The sequence below is a fragment of the Ipomoea nil genome, unplaced genomic scaffold, assembly GCF_001879475.1.
Source record: "Ipomoea nil cultivar Tokyo-kokei standard unplaced genomic scaffold, Asagao_1.1 scaffold0415, whole genome shotgun sequence".
Lineage (NCBI taxonomy): Eukaryota > Viridiplantae > Streptophyta > Magnoliopsida > Solanales > Convolvulaceae > Ipomoea > Ipomoea nil.
In genome coordinates, this window is record NW_017616843.1 from 2,686,104 (window position 1) to 2,706,345 (window position 20,242).

The following is a 20,242-nucleotide window of genomic DNA, read 5'->3' on the forward strand; positions in this document are numbered from 1 at the left end:
AACAATAGTGCACCTTAAGAAGGAAAACAATGTGAAAGCAAACAAAGCACCTTAAGAAAGAAAACAAAGCATCTTAAGAAGAAAACCAACGCACCTTAAGGAAGGAAAACAAAGCACCTAAGAAAAACCAATACACTTTACCAATGCACCAGAAAAAAAAAAGGCTAAAGTGTCATCCCGCACCATGAACCATTCCTGATTATTCATGCCGCACCATGATCTTTAATAAGTGATATTTAGAGCCATAAACTATAAAAAAATTTCCATCTAGAACTTTTTACAGGTTTCCCACAGGTTACTGGTAATAATATTGCTTACATGAAATTTTTTATTAGTTTTTTTGGTACTTTTCTTCTTTCGCCTTCGTATTATAATTTTTTTTCGTATTTTTCTTTTTTCCTAAATGTATAGGCCTGCTCTGCGTTTTTCGCTTCTCGTTTCTCCGATACCAAACTCTGCAGAGCAGGCCTATACATATCAGGCCTGATCAGAAAAACGAGAAGCGAAAAACGCAGAGCAGGCCTATACATTTAGGAAAAAAAAGAAAAATATGAAACAAATTATAATACGAAGGCGAAAGTAGAAAAATACCAAAAAAAAAAAAAAAAAAATTCTATATCAGCAATATTATTACCGGTAACTTGTAGGAAACCTGTAAAAAGTTTTAGACGAAAAAAAAATTATGGTTTATGGCTCTAAATATCACTAATTAAAGATCATGGTGCGGCATGAATAATCATGAATGGTTCATGGTGCGGGATGACACTTTAGCCAAAAAAAAAAGAAAACAACACACTTTAAAGAGAAAAATCCCAAAATCTTTTTACATTGGAATGTCCAAAAACGTATGTTATGTTGTAGGGGTTCTGTAGGCTTCTCATCTCCTTTTCCCGCACAACCCTTACACAAGGTGTGTGTGCGTTTGGGGGATGGTTTTGGCAGAGAATGATGATTCCAAAAGGGAAGATAAAAGGAAAATGTGTCAAGAGAATGAAGAGATGAACAACATAAAGAGAGAAATAACTAATAAGGGATCTTCAACAAAAGAGATGAACATAAAGTTATTTGCATTCATACAATTCTTTCACTTTCAAAATAAATCATATTGTCATATTACTAAATTTACAATTAATCACTATCCACTCTGCAAGCATACCGCTCCCTCTCCACTCTCAAAAGTAATTCTACTTTCACATCACCTTAATAATAAAAGGAAAAGTACATTACCCGGCTCACTTTCCCCGGTAAGAAAAGAAGAATGGAAATAAACTCATACAATCAGCCATGTATGCATGAGCTATATATATATATATATATATATATATATATATATATATATATATATATATATATATATATATATATATATATATATATATATATACATACTCGGTGGTTTTTCCCTATATATGAACTAATTTCATCTTTGTATTTGCAGAATGCACCTTGTTGTACTATAGTTGACCTCAAGATTGATAGTGTATAGAGACATTTCTCTTCTTCAGCTCTAACAAAAAAAGCTCAAAATACCATTTGGTAACCCTTCACATTCAAATCATAGAAGTATCATATGGTTCAGAATACAGAAAATCTTATTGAATACTCAGAAGAAAAATGTTCCTCAGATTCGCGCAAAGAGTCCCAGAAACCCTTGCAGCCAAAGCAGAGTTTTCAGTTCTATAATACAAATCAAAATATCATATCCATAAGCATATTATCCAGCTGCAATCGGTCCACCTCAGCAACTCTTGAAATCACTCCCGCTGTGTTATAAAGTTAAACAATTATTTCCAGGAAAACCCAACATGAAATATGCACCCAGCCATGGGAGTTAAATTATAAGTTCAACCAATAAAGAAGGATTTTTCTATAGTAACTAAGCACACGGAAATTTAATGAGAAATGGGTCAGCCCCCGTTCTCTCAAAACTAGCTCCAATTAGATGTTGCACAATATACAGTTGATGAGCTTTACTCTTGGGTCATACATTGAACAAACAGGTTTATCGACATAAATTAACAATCAATATATGATAGTGTAAGCCATGGGATATTGGGATCCAAATTCAAGTAGAGCTGGTTAACTGCACTCCAATTATGTACTAAAACTCTATGCAGTGTGAATGGCCAACATAAAAAGACGATAGACGGTAGAATAGCATAATCCCATCAAATATTTAGCATGGAAAAGAAAAAAGAAAGCTGTTATCTTTCCCCAAGAGTAGCTTCTTGACTTCCAAGTGAATAATGTTGAAAAATAAAAAGTTAGGTTTATCTATAGAGGTGTCTGTTTATGAATAGGTGTCAGTTTACGGATAGGTACTTACAGTTATGTGTGTGTGTACTGTGTACTATGTTTCTTTATTAGAAACAGAGATAATATAGAATCATACATTTTCTAATCTTTCAGTCTTATATACATTTTCCATTCTTGATTCATCTTTGCTTCCGCCTAACTGGCGGGTGGTTGTTATTCTCTACCCGCCAGGCCATTCCATCCTCCAAATTCAACAAATAAAAACATCATTTCCTTTAGTTTCCTTTTTTTTTTTTTTCCTCTAAGGTAGGTACAAAACCCAGAGAGGTAATGAGCTTAGAAGCAATTATGCAATTCATATTCCACTTATATTATATCTATCCCTAGATATCAGCAGAGGTTACTCTTACATTATCCTATCTCCACAACAAACCATGGAATGCTGACCTCCACTATCATAGTTATAGCCTACTTCAACCTAGTGTGACCAAATGAGTAAATAGTACTATCTAAAGAGAAATTTTGCCCTCAACCTTCTTTTTCCTCACTTTTCATGAATGTGTACGTGTGTCTGGTGAAGGTTTCCTCTACTTCAGAAAGCTGGGGAAAGCAGTCAGGTTGAAAAGAACAAATACCTTTTGACGTTTTGAGCTTGGTTGCAATCGAGGGTCACGTCGACGCCGAGAGGAGGTTGCTTGCTCTACATTATCTTGAGCCTGCAATCGTGCAATGCTCTAATAAGTAATAATGCTTGGTCATCAAGATGCAGTTATCCTTTAAAACATATTATAAGTATCTTATGATCTAATCATCTAAAGCCCACTGAGAGAGGATGTTAAACGATAGCTTACCTGTGTTGAAGCTTGTGTACTTCTATCCTCAGCAACATCTACTTGTTCAGTGGGTGGGATATTAGGCACCGTTTCTGTGGTTTCAGATACAATGGGCAAGATGTGACGTAGTATATTGGATAAAAACACTCCATCTTCTATTGCTCCCGTCTCTTGAGAAGCAGCAGTATTTTGGGTTGCAACGCTCTCACCAGCAGCGGAATGTGTATTCATGCCATGGACACTGACATTCTCAACTTGAAGCTGCTCACCGGGGAATAACGCTCTCAAAAAGTGCTCAACTCTACTCGACATTTCACCAGTTGAGCTACGATTGACTGAAACAATCAAGCGTGCAGAACTCAGTGCTTACGTGTTTTGTCAGATAACTCATAAACCAACAATAGAACAGGAAGGGGAAGAATATAAGGGTGTCAATAGAAGATAAATAAGATAACCCAACAGGTTAGCTCAGGTGGCAAATGAGCTCTCTTTGTGGGGGAGAATTCCGGGATAACCCGGATTCGATTCCCATAAGTGACGATCTCCTTTGGGCTAGCTTCTGTGCCTCTCGGAGCGAACCGGGTGGACCTGGACCGTTAAACGGACAGAGAAAGACCCGGACCACAATGTGTGGTTGAAACCAAAAAAAAAAAAAAATAGAAGATAAATAAGATGAAAAATATCACATTCACATTACCGTTAACTCCAAATAGTCTAACGTTTCTCTGTCCTGCAGCATCAGGGATTGACTGTTGTCCAATCTCAACATTGTGGGGATGGTTTTGATGAGATCCTTGTGAAGCAGCACTTGAATTATTAGCATTTTCAGAACTGAGATGCTGAACTCTACCTAAAACTGGACTGAATATCCCCATAGAACCTCGAGCCGAATCAGAAGCTGCTGCACGTCCAACAGAAGCAGGAACTGCGGCAACCAAAGTCCTAATAGGAAGTACCCTCACCTCCACCCCCCTGGTGGTAGAGCTTCTATTACCTTCAGTGCCTTGAGTCGAATTTTCAACATTAGGAGCCCCAGGCGGCGCAGCTTGCCCCAGAGTCTGGGGACCAGTTGGATCTCTTCTGTTAACAATGCTTGGCATATATGCACCTAGTGGCATTGTGGCAACAGTGCGTTCTATTAGATTTCAAGAGGAAGCAGAGATAAGTCAAGGACACGATCCATATCTGTTGTATCATACTATCGTGCAGTGACAAGCCAAGAAGAGCAATTTACAAGAATGAATCATATGTCAGCATACAATACCGAACTCAATTCTGCAGGCATTTTACCTGTTCGTATTCTGATGTCAATATTTCTAGGAATGAAACCAGAACCGACAGAGCCCCCAGAAATTCCAGAGCCATGTACAGATCCAAGGGGAATTGCGCCAATTCCAGTGCCTGCTTGAAAAGGTTGTGGCTGCACAAGTTTCCCGATATACTAAAATCAGAATACACACCAACTTAAGAATGCATAACAAGATACTTCGAAAGATGAATATGTATCTGCACTAGATTAGAAAATAACAAAACCTGAACCATTATCGGATTGGTCCCAGTTGCAGAAACAAAAACAGCAGGTCCCGCATTCACCACAGCATTATCCTAGGTTTTGAATCCATCAGTAAAATTTTGGTTGTTTTCAAGTAGAATAAAAACAAATTTCCAACCACAGACCAGATGGTATAATGCTTGCAAAATAATAATCAATTCCGGAAAGGAAAAGTAAACTTACTGGTGTTTGACCCATTTGTAATGTCATTGTGGTCCGACCAAGCTCGAGTAATAAAGCACCTATATGTTGAAAAAAAGCTCCGGAGCTTAAAGCAAGTCTTTGAATCCTCATTCTCTCTACTGTATCTGTCACATTTCCTTGATTCTCCAGTTGTCTTGACAGTTGCTGGAAAAAAAAAATTACTATAGGCTCATTACTACATCCAAAGTGAAGGTATTACTTTATCTCTTATAATGAGAAACTTAAGCATCAATCCATAATCACAAAGCATGTGATGTTTTCTTTCTAATATAGTTAAGTGATTAGGAAAAACAAGGATTAGAAAGACCAGGACTTACAAGGTAAACAAAGGCATTGAGATATTCTTTTTCTCACCATATCATATACTATATCGGTATATCCTCCCTAAGCTCAATTAAGCCTTAATCCCACTCTAGATGAGGAAAATGTAACACCTGAACCTAAATCCTATCCATTTGTTGTAAATATTCTACATCCTTCTTTGAACTGAAGTTCATAAAGAAAATTTATTAATGAAACAGAAAATGATTACAAAATTAACTAAGAGAAGCCTGTTAATTCTTAGCAAATATATCATGTTCAGATCACTTTCATTCACTTTTCAATGAAGTGAAGCTATAATTTTGATACTGTGCCTACAAGCTGTATACACCAGTTACGACCAAATTAGCAGTCGTATATCTTCTAGTCAAGCCCCAGTTCATTTGCCTGGAAAGCACAGAAACCAACTTTTTAGTCACATGTATGTCCTGCACTCATACCCAGCACCAATACTCCTTGAACACTGTCAAAACACATGTCGGGGACCAAATATCATGTATTGACTTTTTTGGGGGGACATGTCAAGAACACAGATTAATGATGGTGAAGAAGTTTTAAGAAATTTGAGTAGTGAAATTTAGTTATTTTTAACCTTTGCCGACCTATGTAACTTTTGGTGACTTAACTCTGACACTTCTTTGAATCTTTGGGGGCAATTTCATGCTATAATGCTCTTTATATATGTCTTTCTTTTTTGGTTAGTTATTGTATTTTGGTTCATTTGTCACTTCATAAGTTACAGTATTTTTTATACTAGTTTAAAACCATATTAGAATCATATTAAATGAGCTTACCAACAAGCATTCTGCAGCTTGCTCAACAATTAATCTTCTAGTGGATTGCAACACCTCTGCCAACGATTCTGGTGTTGGAAGGCCTCCCTGCCCAGTTGAATACGAAGAAGCATCAGAATCTTGTCTGTTGCTTCCATTAGCGCCAGAAGCTAGTGAAATTCCACTCTGCCCTCCAACTGCAAATCACAGCGTAAAACATATTAGAGAACTGAGAGTACCCTTGTCCAGCACCAGCTTTTTCCTCTAGACTTGATATATAGAATCCACATATTACCACTTGTCTCCCTCAAATGGGTCAAGTACTGGGACAAAGTTGTCAAAGCGTCTGTAATAACCTGCAGGAAAATCGCTTTTGATTAGCAATGTATTGGTAAGGAAAAACATAGAAGAGAGTTAAAGAAATTTCAAGTGACATTAAGGAGGATTTAAGAAGAATATGAACTTTAATATGACAAAGGAAGGCATTCAAATTTAGAGAATAATGTAAGAGAGGTTATCTGCATCCTCAGAAGGCCTGTGAAATTTACCGGAAGTTGCATGGAATCCAGCGGAACATCTGCCTGACGAGCAGAAGCATCAGAACTGGAACTAGATTGATCCCTTAAACCACCTTGCTCATTCTGCTGTCTTAGAGAATTTCTCAGATTACCAAGACCCTGGTTAATAATTCAAGAAAAAAAAAAAAAATGAGGCTGTTACAACCAGCATCATCTTCATAAAATGTAAAAGCTCAAAGTCATCATCCCTTGCCCAGAAAAGGACAGTTCATATACACTATGCATGCTTAGTGTCAAAATAATACAAATATAAATAGATGTTGTTAAGCACAGGAACTCCTCCCTCCACAAGCTTTTAGGGGTGTTTGGTAAATAGTTGTTAGCTGATAACTGTTAGCTTATTGGGTCAGTGGGTTTGATTAGTTGATAGCATTAGCTGATTGTAGAAAGATGTTTGGTAAATTAGTTGTTAGCTGATAGCTGATTACATGCAAAATGACTTTCCCAAAAAGCTGCTTTGAGCCGTTTTTTGAATTTTAGCGTTTTGGAGCAATAAGTTGTTACAGAAAGCTAATTAATCAAACACTTATATTGGCTGTTTAACCAACTCAAACAGCTAATAGTGGTCAAATAAGCCAAAATTAGCTGATAAGCTAACTATGTTACCAAACAAGGCCAATTTATCTATTTAATCCTCACTCCAGTGCTAGCTTATTTAATGCAAAGAAGCCCCCCCTACATCCCCAACCTTGAGGTTGTGAGTTTACCTCCCCCTTCCCAAACAATTTACAAGGGAGGAAAGGGGCAACCATAATCTTCCAAGGAAATTATAAAATAGATAATACATTCAGAAATTAAAAAGGAACTGCAACCACAAAAAGAAAACTACAATTTATAAAACCGTCTAATAAAACTTACATTGAGATCAATCCCCTCACTTCCACTCCCAAGACTTGCAATTCCAATGGAACCAAGTACAGCTGAGACAATCTACATTACGAAAGGAATAAAATGATTTGAGTTTGCTGATTCATGTACATAAAGCTCAAATAAAATGTTAGTGCTAAAAATATGCTTACCCGACTCATATCAGGGAAAGCACCATCACCATGTTCAGAAAGATTTAAAGTACCCACAAATAGACCAGGACCCGATGGACTGCCTTGGGCATTCCCTAAACCTGATGAAGTAGAGGTTCCTGCAATTTCATTGTCCTTGGCTGAGAATACTAGATAATAAAAACTTCAAAAACATTTAATAATTGATCTCCTTGATGCTACATATATGTATACATATATAGGGGAGGGTTCAAGTGAGAAAATGCTCCCAGGTAAAAAGTGAGGACTGATCTAATCCATCCATATGGGTAGATCAACGGTTGAGGGTTGTTGAAAGATAAGGGGAAAAGGGGTAGGGTCAATTTTATAAATATTGCAAACTTGAAAGTTTGCAATATTTATAAAATTGACCCCATGTTTTGTTTTTTACTAAAACCCTCAACCATTGATGAACCCTATGGGCAGGATCAATCCTCACTTTTTACAAGAACCTGTTCTCATTTTGAACCTCTCAAGAGCTTTTAATAAAACAACTAAGCCAATGTTCACTTTGAAGTTCTTTTTTAAGCTTTTTTAAACAAACAAAAAAATGGTCACAATTGCAAGAAAAGTTCACTATCCATATAAAACAGAGAGCTAACAGAAGCAGGAGCAAAACCATAATAAAGGTCAAGTTTGTTAAATCTTATATGAAGCACACATTGACTTTATTGAAGAATTATCTGTGGCTTAGAGTAATGAACCTTGAGGATCAGGATTGCTTTCTGATGATGGTTGCCTCACAACCAGATGCAGAGTGTGTCCATCTTCCACGTCTAACAAAAGATTCATTAAGGTACTCAGGTATCTACATCAGTGCACAAAATCAAGATTTTACCGATGAAAACAGTTTTACCACCATCAAAAAGAAAGCTGCAGAAAATAAGAGCAGAGACAAGTACAACTTATAAAACAACAGAACCACCTCCCACCAAAAAAATCAAGAGGAAAGTGGGTTTTAATTGCAAAAGGAAAAAAATCAGAAGCAACACAAATAAATCAGACTGTCACAATATGTAGCTTGATCCACACTTGAGAATCATAAGAAATAACATACAAAAGTGGTTCTTACTACCTGATATAAAAATTAGAAACGTGTTCATGAATGAACATTATAAAAGACATAACAGAGAATGATAATGTCACATTCAAACAAAGAAATTCTGTTCAGGCATCAATAATCAACATCAAGTAATTCAATGGCAGTACCAAAGTGGTCCACATCAATAAAATTGAAAGAAGGGTAGTGAATTTCAAGAATAAAAAATGTATAAATGCATTCTCAACCAGTGAGAGCACTCAGTCAATAACATGAAGTTTCTTATGGGCAGAAGGAATGCATTAGAGGTGGGCACTAAGAAAACGAAAAACATTGTATCCAATAACTAGGTCTGAATCTTATCTGTCTAGTATTTCCTCGAAAGTTAAATGAGAAACATGAGGATACGATAAGCTGAAAGAAGTTGATCATCTTTCAAAACTTTTCCACGGCATATAAGCCGCTGCTGTTCTGACAAGACACCAGTAACTGTAGCAATTTGCTCCTTTAGTGCAGGAACAGGAACCTGCAGTGAAATGAACACATTGAGAAAGAAGCGCTGAAACTTCCATGAGGTCATTTATAACCAAGTAGAAAACTTCAAAGAGTGGATCTTTGCCAGGTTCAAAATGTACAAGAGAATGCATTTTCACTTCTAGTTAAGATGTGAATGCAAGTTCTCAATTTACTTTAAATATGAAAGAGTAGGTGTACACAGACAAATATTGATATCGGAAAAGGTGCTCAATGATTCAAACAAAGAGACTTCCTAGCAACAAATACACATCTTTCATGTGGAGTACAATAAACAGGAATGAGGGATAAAGAAAGAAGGTATTTACACATTTATCTACTCGCAATGAGTATGTTTGAGAGTCCAATGTCTTTATCTTAATCTCAACAGTGGTCTCTGGACATTCAGCCTCATCATTCCCAGAAACTTTTATACACTCGGCTCCATTATTACCCATCTTATCCCTTTCTCACTAAAACCTGAACACATAAGAATCGACAACTTAAGAACAGAAAAACAAGAACAACAACAACAACAATAATAATAATACCTTATAAGATAGAATGTGCCAAGAAGGGGAATAGAAGACAAGCAGAAACATTTGGCATAGGAATGTACAAAATATGCATAGACATGCCATTGGATTGCTTAAGTATGGGCAACTAATAACCCTCCAACTTCATTCAAATAAAAATGAAAGAAAGAATGTTTCTAACAGCCTACATTGTGGGATGGGGAATATAGCAGAATCAAGGATGTGGATGAGGAAAGGCAATTCAGTGTTCCTGCACAGACAACTAGAAGTGACTCAATTGTGAGTTTCCAGAAGAAAACCTCAATGAGGTCAACATGCTGCATTAAGTAATACTTTGAAGCTTAAATTTTTTAATATGTGAAGTTTTTGAGGCCAGCAAGTGATAGACGTATCATGTATCGCAGTACGAAGGGACTCCACCAGCAGGGGTCTCATCCACCAAACTACCCTTTCACTATAATACTTCCCATTTTCTAAGTTGAGATTATTTTCATCATCTCAAACAAGGAACAAAACAAATGTGCATAACAAATATTAGCTAGTCACCAATGTTGAAAAAATCGCTAGGCGCCTGGGGACCGCCTAGGGTGCCTAGAGCAATCAATCGGCGCCTAGAGCAATCAATCGGCGCCTAGAGCAATCAATCGGCGCCTAGAGCAATCAATCGGCGCCTAGAGCAATTAATCGGCGCCTAGAGCAATTAATCGGCGCCTAGAGCAATTAATCGGTGCCTAGGTGGCCGACCGCCTAGCGCAGATTAACCGGCGCCTAGGCCCGATTTTTGCAACACTGCTAGTCACAGAGAAAAACAGAAAAAATGAAACCCAACAATCAAATTTACTTGAAATCCAAAGCCCGAGAGAAAGAAAACAATTATCAGAAACAAATAAGCACTTGAGTAAAGAAAAATCAAAGAACAGAATTCAAGCTCCATTCAACAATTAAGGATACAATATCCATAGCTATTGTACTCTGCACAAAAACTCAACTCTAAGCCTATACACAAATATAATTCATATTTGAAGGAATTTCATTAAGAAATGAGAAAGGAAATTATAAATGGACTCACCAGTGATATTTCATCAATGGCATCAATTGACAAAGAAACCCATCTTATGAACACAAAATTCAGGCACTAACCTATCAACACTCAATGAGGTACAAACCGACTGAAGAAGACTCAAAGAAAAAAAAAAAAAAAAAAAAAAAAAAAAAGACGTTCCGTCTTAGAATATTTTACCAAGAACATGTAAACTCAAAAAACAAAAATTCACAAACCCAGAATTTAACCAATTGAAGCTCAACAATCAAAATCCATCAACCCTCAATTCCTAACAATATCTAAATTCATAGGCCCAATCTTTAAGGACGTATCAGCAAACGATCCTATAAGAAATAGTACACACAAAATTCCCAAGAACGGGTTCATAAAAATTCCATCTTTATCACTGTCTTACTATTTCACACAAACAGCAACCCCACGCACTCACCCCCAAACTAAAAAGAAAAGAAAAAACTCCGGCTCTGATCAATCACGGGACTTGCATCGATAACCCTAGCATTGAACAGAAAAGAAGCACCGTTAGAGTGAGGAGCAAACAGTCTAAGAGACAGACCTGACAAGCGGCGCGATCGACAACGCTTGGGAAGGTGAAAATTCGATAGGCTCTCTCTCTCTCTCGAATAGGCTAGTCAGCCACACAGGAGGGGAAGTTGGCTATTTCGGGTGTATATACGATTTTGGTAGATGGAATGCATCAAATTTACTGTGGGGATTACTTTCGAAAAATGAAATTATCAGGAGTTGTTTGGCTATAGAAAGGATAGAAGATTATTATGGTTACAAGATCAAAGAGGACAATACTTGGGTGAATCAAGAAGATTTTTAATTTTTTTTTTTACTTTTTATGTGGAATTATTTGCTACTAAATGAAAATATTTTATGTACTCTTACAAACCATATGTTAGGTTTGTGATATTTGGGTAAGTATAAGTGACCCTATATCATCATTTCAAGGCTTTAGCATTTTAATCTATCAAGATCAAAGACAAACTAATGGACAAAAAACATGTCACAATAGAGGAAAAATTGTACATGTGATTATTCATGAGACCATTGCTAAAGTGCTTAACTCCACAAGAAGAAGTTAAGCAAGTTATTGAGGAATTGAAGCATGGATGTTCTTCCCATCACGATACTCATACCTTGGCAAAAAAAAAAAAAAAAATTATTAGTTGACAGTGCAACAAGAATGTTTGGCATAAGTTCACACATACCGATTAATCACTAATTTACACACATTTCCAAAAAGTTACTTACATACTTCACCCCATCACTACATACTGTTCTTCCATTCACTTGATGGGGTATTGATTTATTGAGCACTTTGCATGTAGTTTTAGAATGGCAAAATTTCATGATTGTTGCAATTGATTACTTCACCAAATGGGTAGAGGTTAAATAGTTAGTCACCATCACAAAAACCTAGTGTGACTTATGTTGATTTAGGATATCTAAGCAATTTGAAGTACAATATTCTATAATTTATGTGCAAAACGGGGAATCAGGTACACTTGGGTAGCCATAGCCCACCCTAAATGTTACAAACAAATGAAGAGTATGAATCGTACCTTGATGAACAAAATCAATAAAAGGGTTGGGTGGAGCCTGGGGAGCTCTAATATATATTATGGTTTAATCGAACCACCCTATGAAGAGCCATTAGAGAAATTCATTTCTCACTAACTTATGGCTTTGAAGCTAAGGTCCTAGGGATGTCAATGTACCCGGACCCAAAGGGGAACCCGATTGGGAAAAGAAATAGGGGATCGGGGATGGGGATGGGGGCAATTTTGAATTCCCCGTCGGGGATGGGGAGTATTCTCCCCTCCCCGCCCCGCCCCCGATATATATATATATATATATATATATATATATATATATATATATATATATATATATATATATATATATATATGTGTGTGTGTGTGTGTGTGTGTGTGTGTGTGTGTGTGTGTGTGTGTGTGTGTGTGTGTGTGTGTGTGTGTGTGTGTGTGTGTGTGTGTGTGTGGCCACACAATACACACATATGTAGTACTTTGTATACAATATATATAATTTTAGAATCATTCTTGTCATTGTATGTCATACTTATGAAATGCATATTTAAATAACATGTTTAATTGTAAAATATGGAATACTACTTTGAGTTGGGGATGAATATATATGTGTTATTTATTTAAGTATTTTTAATGTTTATTTTTTTTATAACTTATTAACGGGGTGGAGATTCCCCACCCCCGAATAATCCCTTCCCAGCGAGATAGGGATGGGGACAGGGAATGGGAAGAAAGTTGGAGGCGGGGATGGGCGTATGTCCCCCGCCCCCACCCCGCCCCGTTGACATCCTTAAAGGTCCTAACCAAAGTGTTGATACCTACCTCGAAGGTTGAGAAATACGACCTCAAATTAAAGAGAAGGATAAAAATCAACGGATATAACTAAACTTGCTTCAAGAAAAGAAGGATGTTGCAACCATGCAGATCAAAACCTATCAAAGAGCTATCAAGAAGTATTATGATTTCCTGGTATATACCAAAATTGAAAAGGCAGATACCAAGCCAAGAAATTAAAGTCTTATAATTAGGAACCTCATACCAAGTCAAGAAAGTCTAAGAATATACAAACTCTACCACACTAATCCTCACAAAGTCATACATGTATAGAACTTATTAGAACACCTTAGACAGCTCTATCAATAGGTTGTATGAGGAAAATGTAGTGTAATGATTGTAGAATCAATGTAAACTTTCTCTTTTGTCAAATGTTCAACTCATCAACATGTCGCATACCATATTCATAGATTGGTGCTTAAGGTAAAACTAGGTGAATGACTATCATCACACTTCACTAAGGCTAACGTATGAGGCTAAGCTAGCCGGAGGACTACCTTGTGTGAATATCACACATTGGCCCCTAAGGCCAATCTATCCAAATAGCTATCCTCGCACTTCATAAGGACTAACGTCTAAGACCAAGCTAGTTGGAAGGCTACCTTATGCAATAGGCATTGACTGGCGCCTAAGGCTAAGCTATCTGAATAGCTATTCTTGCACTTCACGAAGGCCAACATAGCCAATGGATTACCTTATATGATAATCACAAACCAATCGCCTAAGGTCGAGTTAGCCGAATAGTTATCATCATGCTTCAAAAGGCTAATATTTAAGCCCATGTTAGCTAGAGGGCTGCCTTGCACACAAGTAAAAGAAGCCTTAGCACCCAAGAAAAAGAGACCCAAATGCCTGAATAAGCCTTAGTGCCCAGTTTATCTAAGCAATTATAATTATAGAAACACTTGAGGGACACATATACAAACCAAAATATATATATATTTTTTTTTAAAAGACGACCCCAAGTATAGTCTACTAATTATTGTTTGGTGTGGTGGTAGTCGCAAAAGGAATAGCAAAATCTACAATATAACAAAGAAACAAGCAACAAAAGAATGCAAGTGCTATTTAAAAACAAAAATTGTGATAATGACTACTACGTACATGGTAAATACACAACAAGCCCTAAACAATATATACATACTACTACCTCTACCTTATCCTACAAAAGATCATAGCCGCTCTACTCGCTACATGGCAAGTAAACTTGTTGAGTGAGAAGAATTTGGGTCATGGATATTGGAGAAACTAGCCAAACACTTTGTTTGACGAGTATAGAGAAATAACATGAGATGAAATTTGGATGGATGTTTTTGGTTCCCTATCATGTCCCAAACACCAATCAATTAAGGAGTAAAAAGAGAGAATCTAATGAAGAGTGGTCAAGGATGAATGGAATTACAACAATAACAAGCACTTACCTTTTGGAGATTGAAGACATGCATGGGTAAGGAAGACGCTTGACAAGAGCCAAAGTTAAGGTGGATACCTTCAATCTTCTTTGGAAAGAGCAAAATTGTAGTTAGCATGGGCAAGGAGTGTAGACTATCATTTTCCCCTCCTCGTCTAAGAAGTGTGTACTAGAGAGAGAGAGAAGACATATGCTAAAAAATTAATTGCTCTAGTTGCACAGAGGGTGAGGAATCAAGTCCATGTTGACAGAGATGTCTTAATTCCTATACAATGTTTGTTATCATTTCCTAGTTCTCTTGTAGTACTCTTTGGGTGTTGGTTTTCGATTAAAAAAGGCGAAACAAATTAGTAAGATCATGAGAGATACTGTAGTTGTCTAGAGCTTGAGAAATATAGTTCAGAACTTAAGGGCGAAGGCTAAAACATAGTGACTTGGAACTTTTCCTATAACGGTGAGAAAAATAAAGGAAAGAAAAATATACATTGGGATTCATCTTAATTATAATAAAGCTATATGGTCTTGTGAAAATTAAATATTGATATTAATGGTTAAATATTGGTATTAACAACATTTAATTTTCACAAAATCATATGGTGTGTGTGTGTGTCTGTTTGTGTGTGTGTGTGTGTGTGTGTATATATATATATATATATATATATATTTATTTATTTATTTATTTATTTACTTATTAATTTATGTTATTAATATTATTAATTTTATTTTTTTTATAATAAAGCTATATGATCTTGTGAAAATTAAATGTTGATATTAATGGTTAAATGTTGTTGGTATTAACAACATTAGTTTTTCACAAAACCATATGGTGTGTGTGTGTGTGTGTATATATATATATATATATATATATATATATATATATATATATATATATATATGAATATGAATTGCAACTATGTAGATATTAGGTTATGTATTTTTTAATAAATAATATTATTATAATATTGTCCAATATTCATTCCGTCCATCGCATGAGTAGCATACTAGGAGTAGACACACTCAAGATTAAATATGTATATCGCTAACTGCGATTAATAATAGTAACTTTTTGTATCATACTATTTTCAATTATTAAATTAAATATTGTAATACAGTATCATAATTATTTTGTCATATACTTAATAAAAATGTAATTTTAAACAATTAAATTGTGGTTCATGTTTTCTTCTTCTGTACTTTAAATACCATTATTAAAAACATTGTTTACCTATTCTAACATTACAAACAAATCTTTAATATTTAGTCCGTGCATCGCACGAGACAATACTAGTATGAATATAAAGATGTAATGAAAGGTTTATATAGGCCCTATGGGGTAGATATTGAGATAGTTACTCCTTCTGTCCCATTGGTCAAATCAACTATTTTTTCTTTGTTTATTTTCTTTAGTATTTTTTACTTATTTTTTTAAATTTGATTTTTTGTGTTTAATAGTTCTTTTAGTGTAGTTTCTAAATATATAAATTTTGTATACTAATACTAAACTTAATATTATGAAAAATTAAATTAAAAATAACTACAGTCAAGCCTCGTTAACCGAACTAGACACATAAAATGGGACGGAGGAAGTACTATTTATGCATTTATTATTTATAAGAGTGTGGGAAAGATTACTTTGTTACGTTGAAATCAATGAATTGTTACAAGACAAGGGAAGTGAATTGCCTTATGAAGAAACAAATACCATCCCATTTAATGAGAAGTGGGCCCTAGAAGGTAGCGAAGAGTCATGGGTCTAACAAGCTGGCATTTGGTAACACGAACGAGAAACGTTACATTGCCATAGTCGGGTTCATCTAATGAAGCAACTTAGCCCACCTTTTGGAGGAGCAACAAAGATGAAAAAATGGTGGATTGGGCATCATGCGTTGAAACCTAAGCTCTAAAAGCTCAATGAAAGAGTTGGTTGAACGTAGCCCATCTTTTCTATTTTGCCAAGACTTCTGACAAGATTAATTCATCAACATTTCATCTAAATGAACCAATCCTCTGTGTCAAGAATTCTCTAGCTACTTAGATAAGTCTTTTTATTAATGCTACTTTTTTAAAATCCTAGTTTTTTAAAACCATATCCTCTTTAAAATAGTGATCTCATTCGAGATATTGATGATAATTTCCCCCAAGAGAAATGAGCTAACAAAGGAGCTAAGAAATGAGCTAACCCTTGTACCCCTTTGATCTACTTAACGCCTAACAAACTGATGCTTAACGGAAGGACCAATGCTGGAAAAAATTTGATAGTCAAGGGTCTATTTTGTCCAAATTAAAAGACAAGGACCAATTTTGAAAATTCGCAATAGTTGGAGGACCATTGCTGGAATTAACTCTTTAATTAATCATTGAAAGGTTTGGGGTTGTCAGGAAATCTCCGTACAGCTTGAAGCAAGCATCTAAGCATTAATATGATCAGTTTGATCAGGCTGTGTTGGATAATAATGGATTTAAAATTGTGATTTTCTGTATATGTGATATTCAATTATTTTGGTTATGTCCCTGACTTAACTGTTTGAGAATATGTCTTTATCGTTAACCCTAATTGCGATTGTTTAACTAGTTAGTGCAACAACAATACGACAAAGTGCGAAATGTAAATCAAATAGAAACTAAAGAACACAGAGTATTGTTTACCTAGTTCGATACAATCGTATTTACGTCTAGAGGACCACCATCAGTGAGTGCAATCCACTATCTCAACAACAATTCAAACAGACGATAAGAGAATGCATTCTCAACCTAATGTACGATATACCTCACACGGTAAAGACACAATCTGAAGAAGCTATAGAGGATTGTCGAGGCCGAAGATCCGTGCAATCAGCAGTCCAAAAAATCCCTTTTTGAATATCTGCGTTGTTGCTGTCCGTCTCGCTGGTGCACTCACCACTGCACCACAATTGTATGGAATACGGTCCAAAGATATAGCTTTGTAGAACTTTCTTCTCAAGAGTCTTCTTAAACTTTGATAATCAATTATGTCTTGAGAAGATGATATTCTCTTTGTAGATCGTAGAGAGAGTTTCTTGAATTATAAATCTTGCTTCGTAAATTCTTGTTGAATTCTCTCTCTAGCCAGTATAAAAAAATACTCTGATCATTCGAAGACAAGTAATTCCTAATATATTCTATGTAACTAGAATTACTATCTTACCCTTGAGGTATTTTAGTCAGGTAAGGATATTCTTGTAAAATAACCTTAGACCACGTAACTTATAAGTCGATGTAGTTCCAACGGCTAGCTTCCAAAGGCTCTAGTGTAGTATCTGTCTTGCCAAATCTTTAATCAGTACTCTAACTGACACTAAACCTAACCTATCTAGTTTGCCATAATAATTTTTTTCAATTACAAGTTGGGGTTACAACACTAAACACTAACAAAAATAAATTAGTATTGATGGGGCCATTTTATTGGGAAAGTTTGGCCCAACCGCCGAAGCAGGGTGTCTATATTTATAGGTGGCGTATTGGCCCAATAAGAATAATGAAAATCTATTGGGCTAAGGAAAGAAGGAAGCTTAGAGCAAAATATTATACGAATTGTTACTAAAAGGTATCAAACCCACAATCTCAAACATAACGACACAAGTTTTAAACTACTAAGCTACTTAAGATTTTGTATACTAAAGGGCAGGGTACTCCACTTATGCATGGGAGTGCATGGGAAGCAAAATAGTAGGGGGACACGTGTGTGGCCAAGAATGAAGGTTGCTCGTTGCGGTCCATTTGTCAACCATCCGTGAGTCCTTCAACAATATAAATAGGGTGTCTTCCCTACCCTTAAAAACGATTTATTAACTCACAAAACCTCTTCTAGTTCATTGGTTTAAGTTTTCTCCCTTCTATTGGTATATCAAGGTTCGACTCTTAGTGGTAACATTGTTATTTCTATTTCAATACTAGGGCTATAGCTTGTATTATTTATTATTCGGGCCGCTATTTTGAGCGCTATAGTTTGTATTCTTTGGGCCAATGTCTCAGGCTTTGTACATACTATTTTGGGCCTAGCGTCCTGGGTAATAAAGCTACTATTTTCTTACCCCCTCTCCCATTTTGTACCTATATACCCGCTTTATGGTGGACTCGGTTCCAACAAAACCATAAGTATGATAAATGCGTATCAAAAAATTTAATAACCAAGGTAAATGGGTAATTATTTGCTTGTATATTAATGAAATGCTTATCTTTGGGACTAATTCGGACAATATGAAAGCCACTAAAGAATTTATGAGTTCTAATTTCTCCATGAAAGATATATGTGAAGCATGTTGGGACTGTGGCTTAGAGGACCAAGTTCAGCATCCTGTCATCGAACTGTTGCGTACGTTGTGACTTACCGTGGAGGGATATGGTTAAATACCTACTTATCCCAATTGATTTTAAGAAGGATATGACAACCAGATAACCAAAGAACTCCGTATTTAAGCATGATTGACTTGAAAACATGAGGGAACACTACTGGAAATCTCGATATTTCTGACCAACAACAATATTGATCAGTAATTTTTAAAAATCATAACTTTCCGTTGCAAATAGGAATGAACGGAAATGTTGGATGGAAATTCTGACCAGCACTGAACGTTGGATGGAAATTCCGTCAAACGTGCAACCGTTGGATGGGAAGCTGAATTGTTGGATAGGTGAAATGAAAAATGATAGGTATTACTAAATACCTTCTAACATTGTTGTTGGTTCAGAAATTTGAATATTATTTAAGCCTCCACCTACGCATTTCAGTTCATTTTCTTCTTACTTTAGAAAATAAAGGCAAAAAAAAAAAGCTTCTAGATACTCTTTTTCATACTTCCCGCTCTTCTTCATTCTTCTCATTGCTCTCAGCTTTATCCCTTTATAAAATATTCTATATAATTTTAATTCATATATATATATATATATATATATATATATAGGTACCGATGGTAGAAAACAAATAATAATCAAATAAAATTGACTATTATTTTTCTGGAAAGAAGGGAAGAAAAGATGAAGAAAAGTGGCTAGTGTTTGGTGTTGGGTTTTTGCAAGAGTCGAGTGAGCACTCTTTCCTTAAAACCTTATTTGCCACCTCCCAAAAGATGCTAGGAGCGTTGTGGCCTAGGCTTCCCAGGATAAAACTTGCTATGATTCAGTGTTTGAGCATTCAAACAAAGAATCCGGCGAGCAAGACGTGGTTATGAACACAGTATGACTAAGAAGAGGAGTAGAAGCAGAATTTTGAGGCTGGAAAAACAATGTTTCGTGCAGTGTTCTTGCTGTTCTCACAGTGTGTAAAACTATACTGCCTCTACCCTCTCTTATATAGGGTTGAAGGAGCCAATAGCCTTTATTATGGCAATTAAAAATGACATTAAAGCTGTCTTCCAACAGTTATAACAGCAGGCCACTACTTGGGAATTGAATTCAGAATTGAAAAATTGGGATTAATAGACAATTAATTCCGTAACAGATGAATTCAATCCCCTCAACAGTCAGAACTTTCGGGTTCCAGACCGTTAGCGTACAGGGTTCGGTCTCAACTTTCGACCTCATCCAGTTTCGGCCCTTGCACCTCTCGTGGAGTTGTAGCACGAGAGTTGTGCTCTCGGTGCACCACAACCTCTCGTGCTCTCTTGTAGCACGAGAGTAGGTGCTCTCGGTTCGGTTCTAGCCGAACCAAGTGGACTTGTAGCACGAGAGTAGGTGCTCTCGGTTCGATTCTGGCCGAACCAAGTGGAAAATGATACC

At 36.1% G+C, this 20,242-nt stretch overlaps 1 protein-coding gene across 4 annotated transcripts; it reads right to left on the minus strand.

The window, feature by feature from the left end:
* Nucleotides 1–1,508: 1,508 nt before the first annotated feature.
* LOC109172287 (large proline-rich protein bag6-B-like) lies at nt 1,509–11,368 on the minus strand. 4 transcript variants are annotated; one of them, XM_019321454.1, is made up of 17 exons: nt 11,259–11,334; nt 10,712–10,811; nt 9,436–9,586; nt 9,002–9,119; nt 8,259–8,330; nt 7,537–7,655; nt 7,376–7,447; nt 6,488–6,616; nt 6,235–6,295; nt 5,961–6,136; nt 4,825–4,989; nt 4,623–4,694; nt 4,380–4,509; nt 3,787–4,224; nt 3,108–3,424; nt 2,892–2,972; nt 1,509–1,763 (listed from the first exon to the last, which is right to left on the minus strand). In XM_019321454.1, exons 3-17 carry the CDS (start codon nt 9,562–9,564, stop codon nt 1,755–1,757), a joined length of 2,088 nt encoding a protein of 695 aa, XP_019176999.1. In that variant the 5' UTR covers nt 9,565–9,586; nt 10,712–10,811; nt 11,259–11,334; the 3' UTR covers nt 1,509–1,754. The 4 variants fall into 4 exon arrangements, with proteins under 4 accessions (XP_019176999.1, XP_019177001.1, XP_019177002.1 ...); XM_019321456.1 differs by lacking the exons at nt 10,712–10,811; nt 11,259–11,334 and adding an exon at nt 9,831–9,964; XM_019321457.1 differs by lacking the exon at nt 10,712–10,811 and having other exon boundaries at nt 1,513–1,763; nt 3,787–4,197; nt 11,259–11,368.
* Between the last annotated feature and the right edge of the window lie 8,874 nt (nt 11,369–20,242).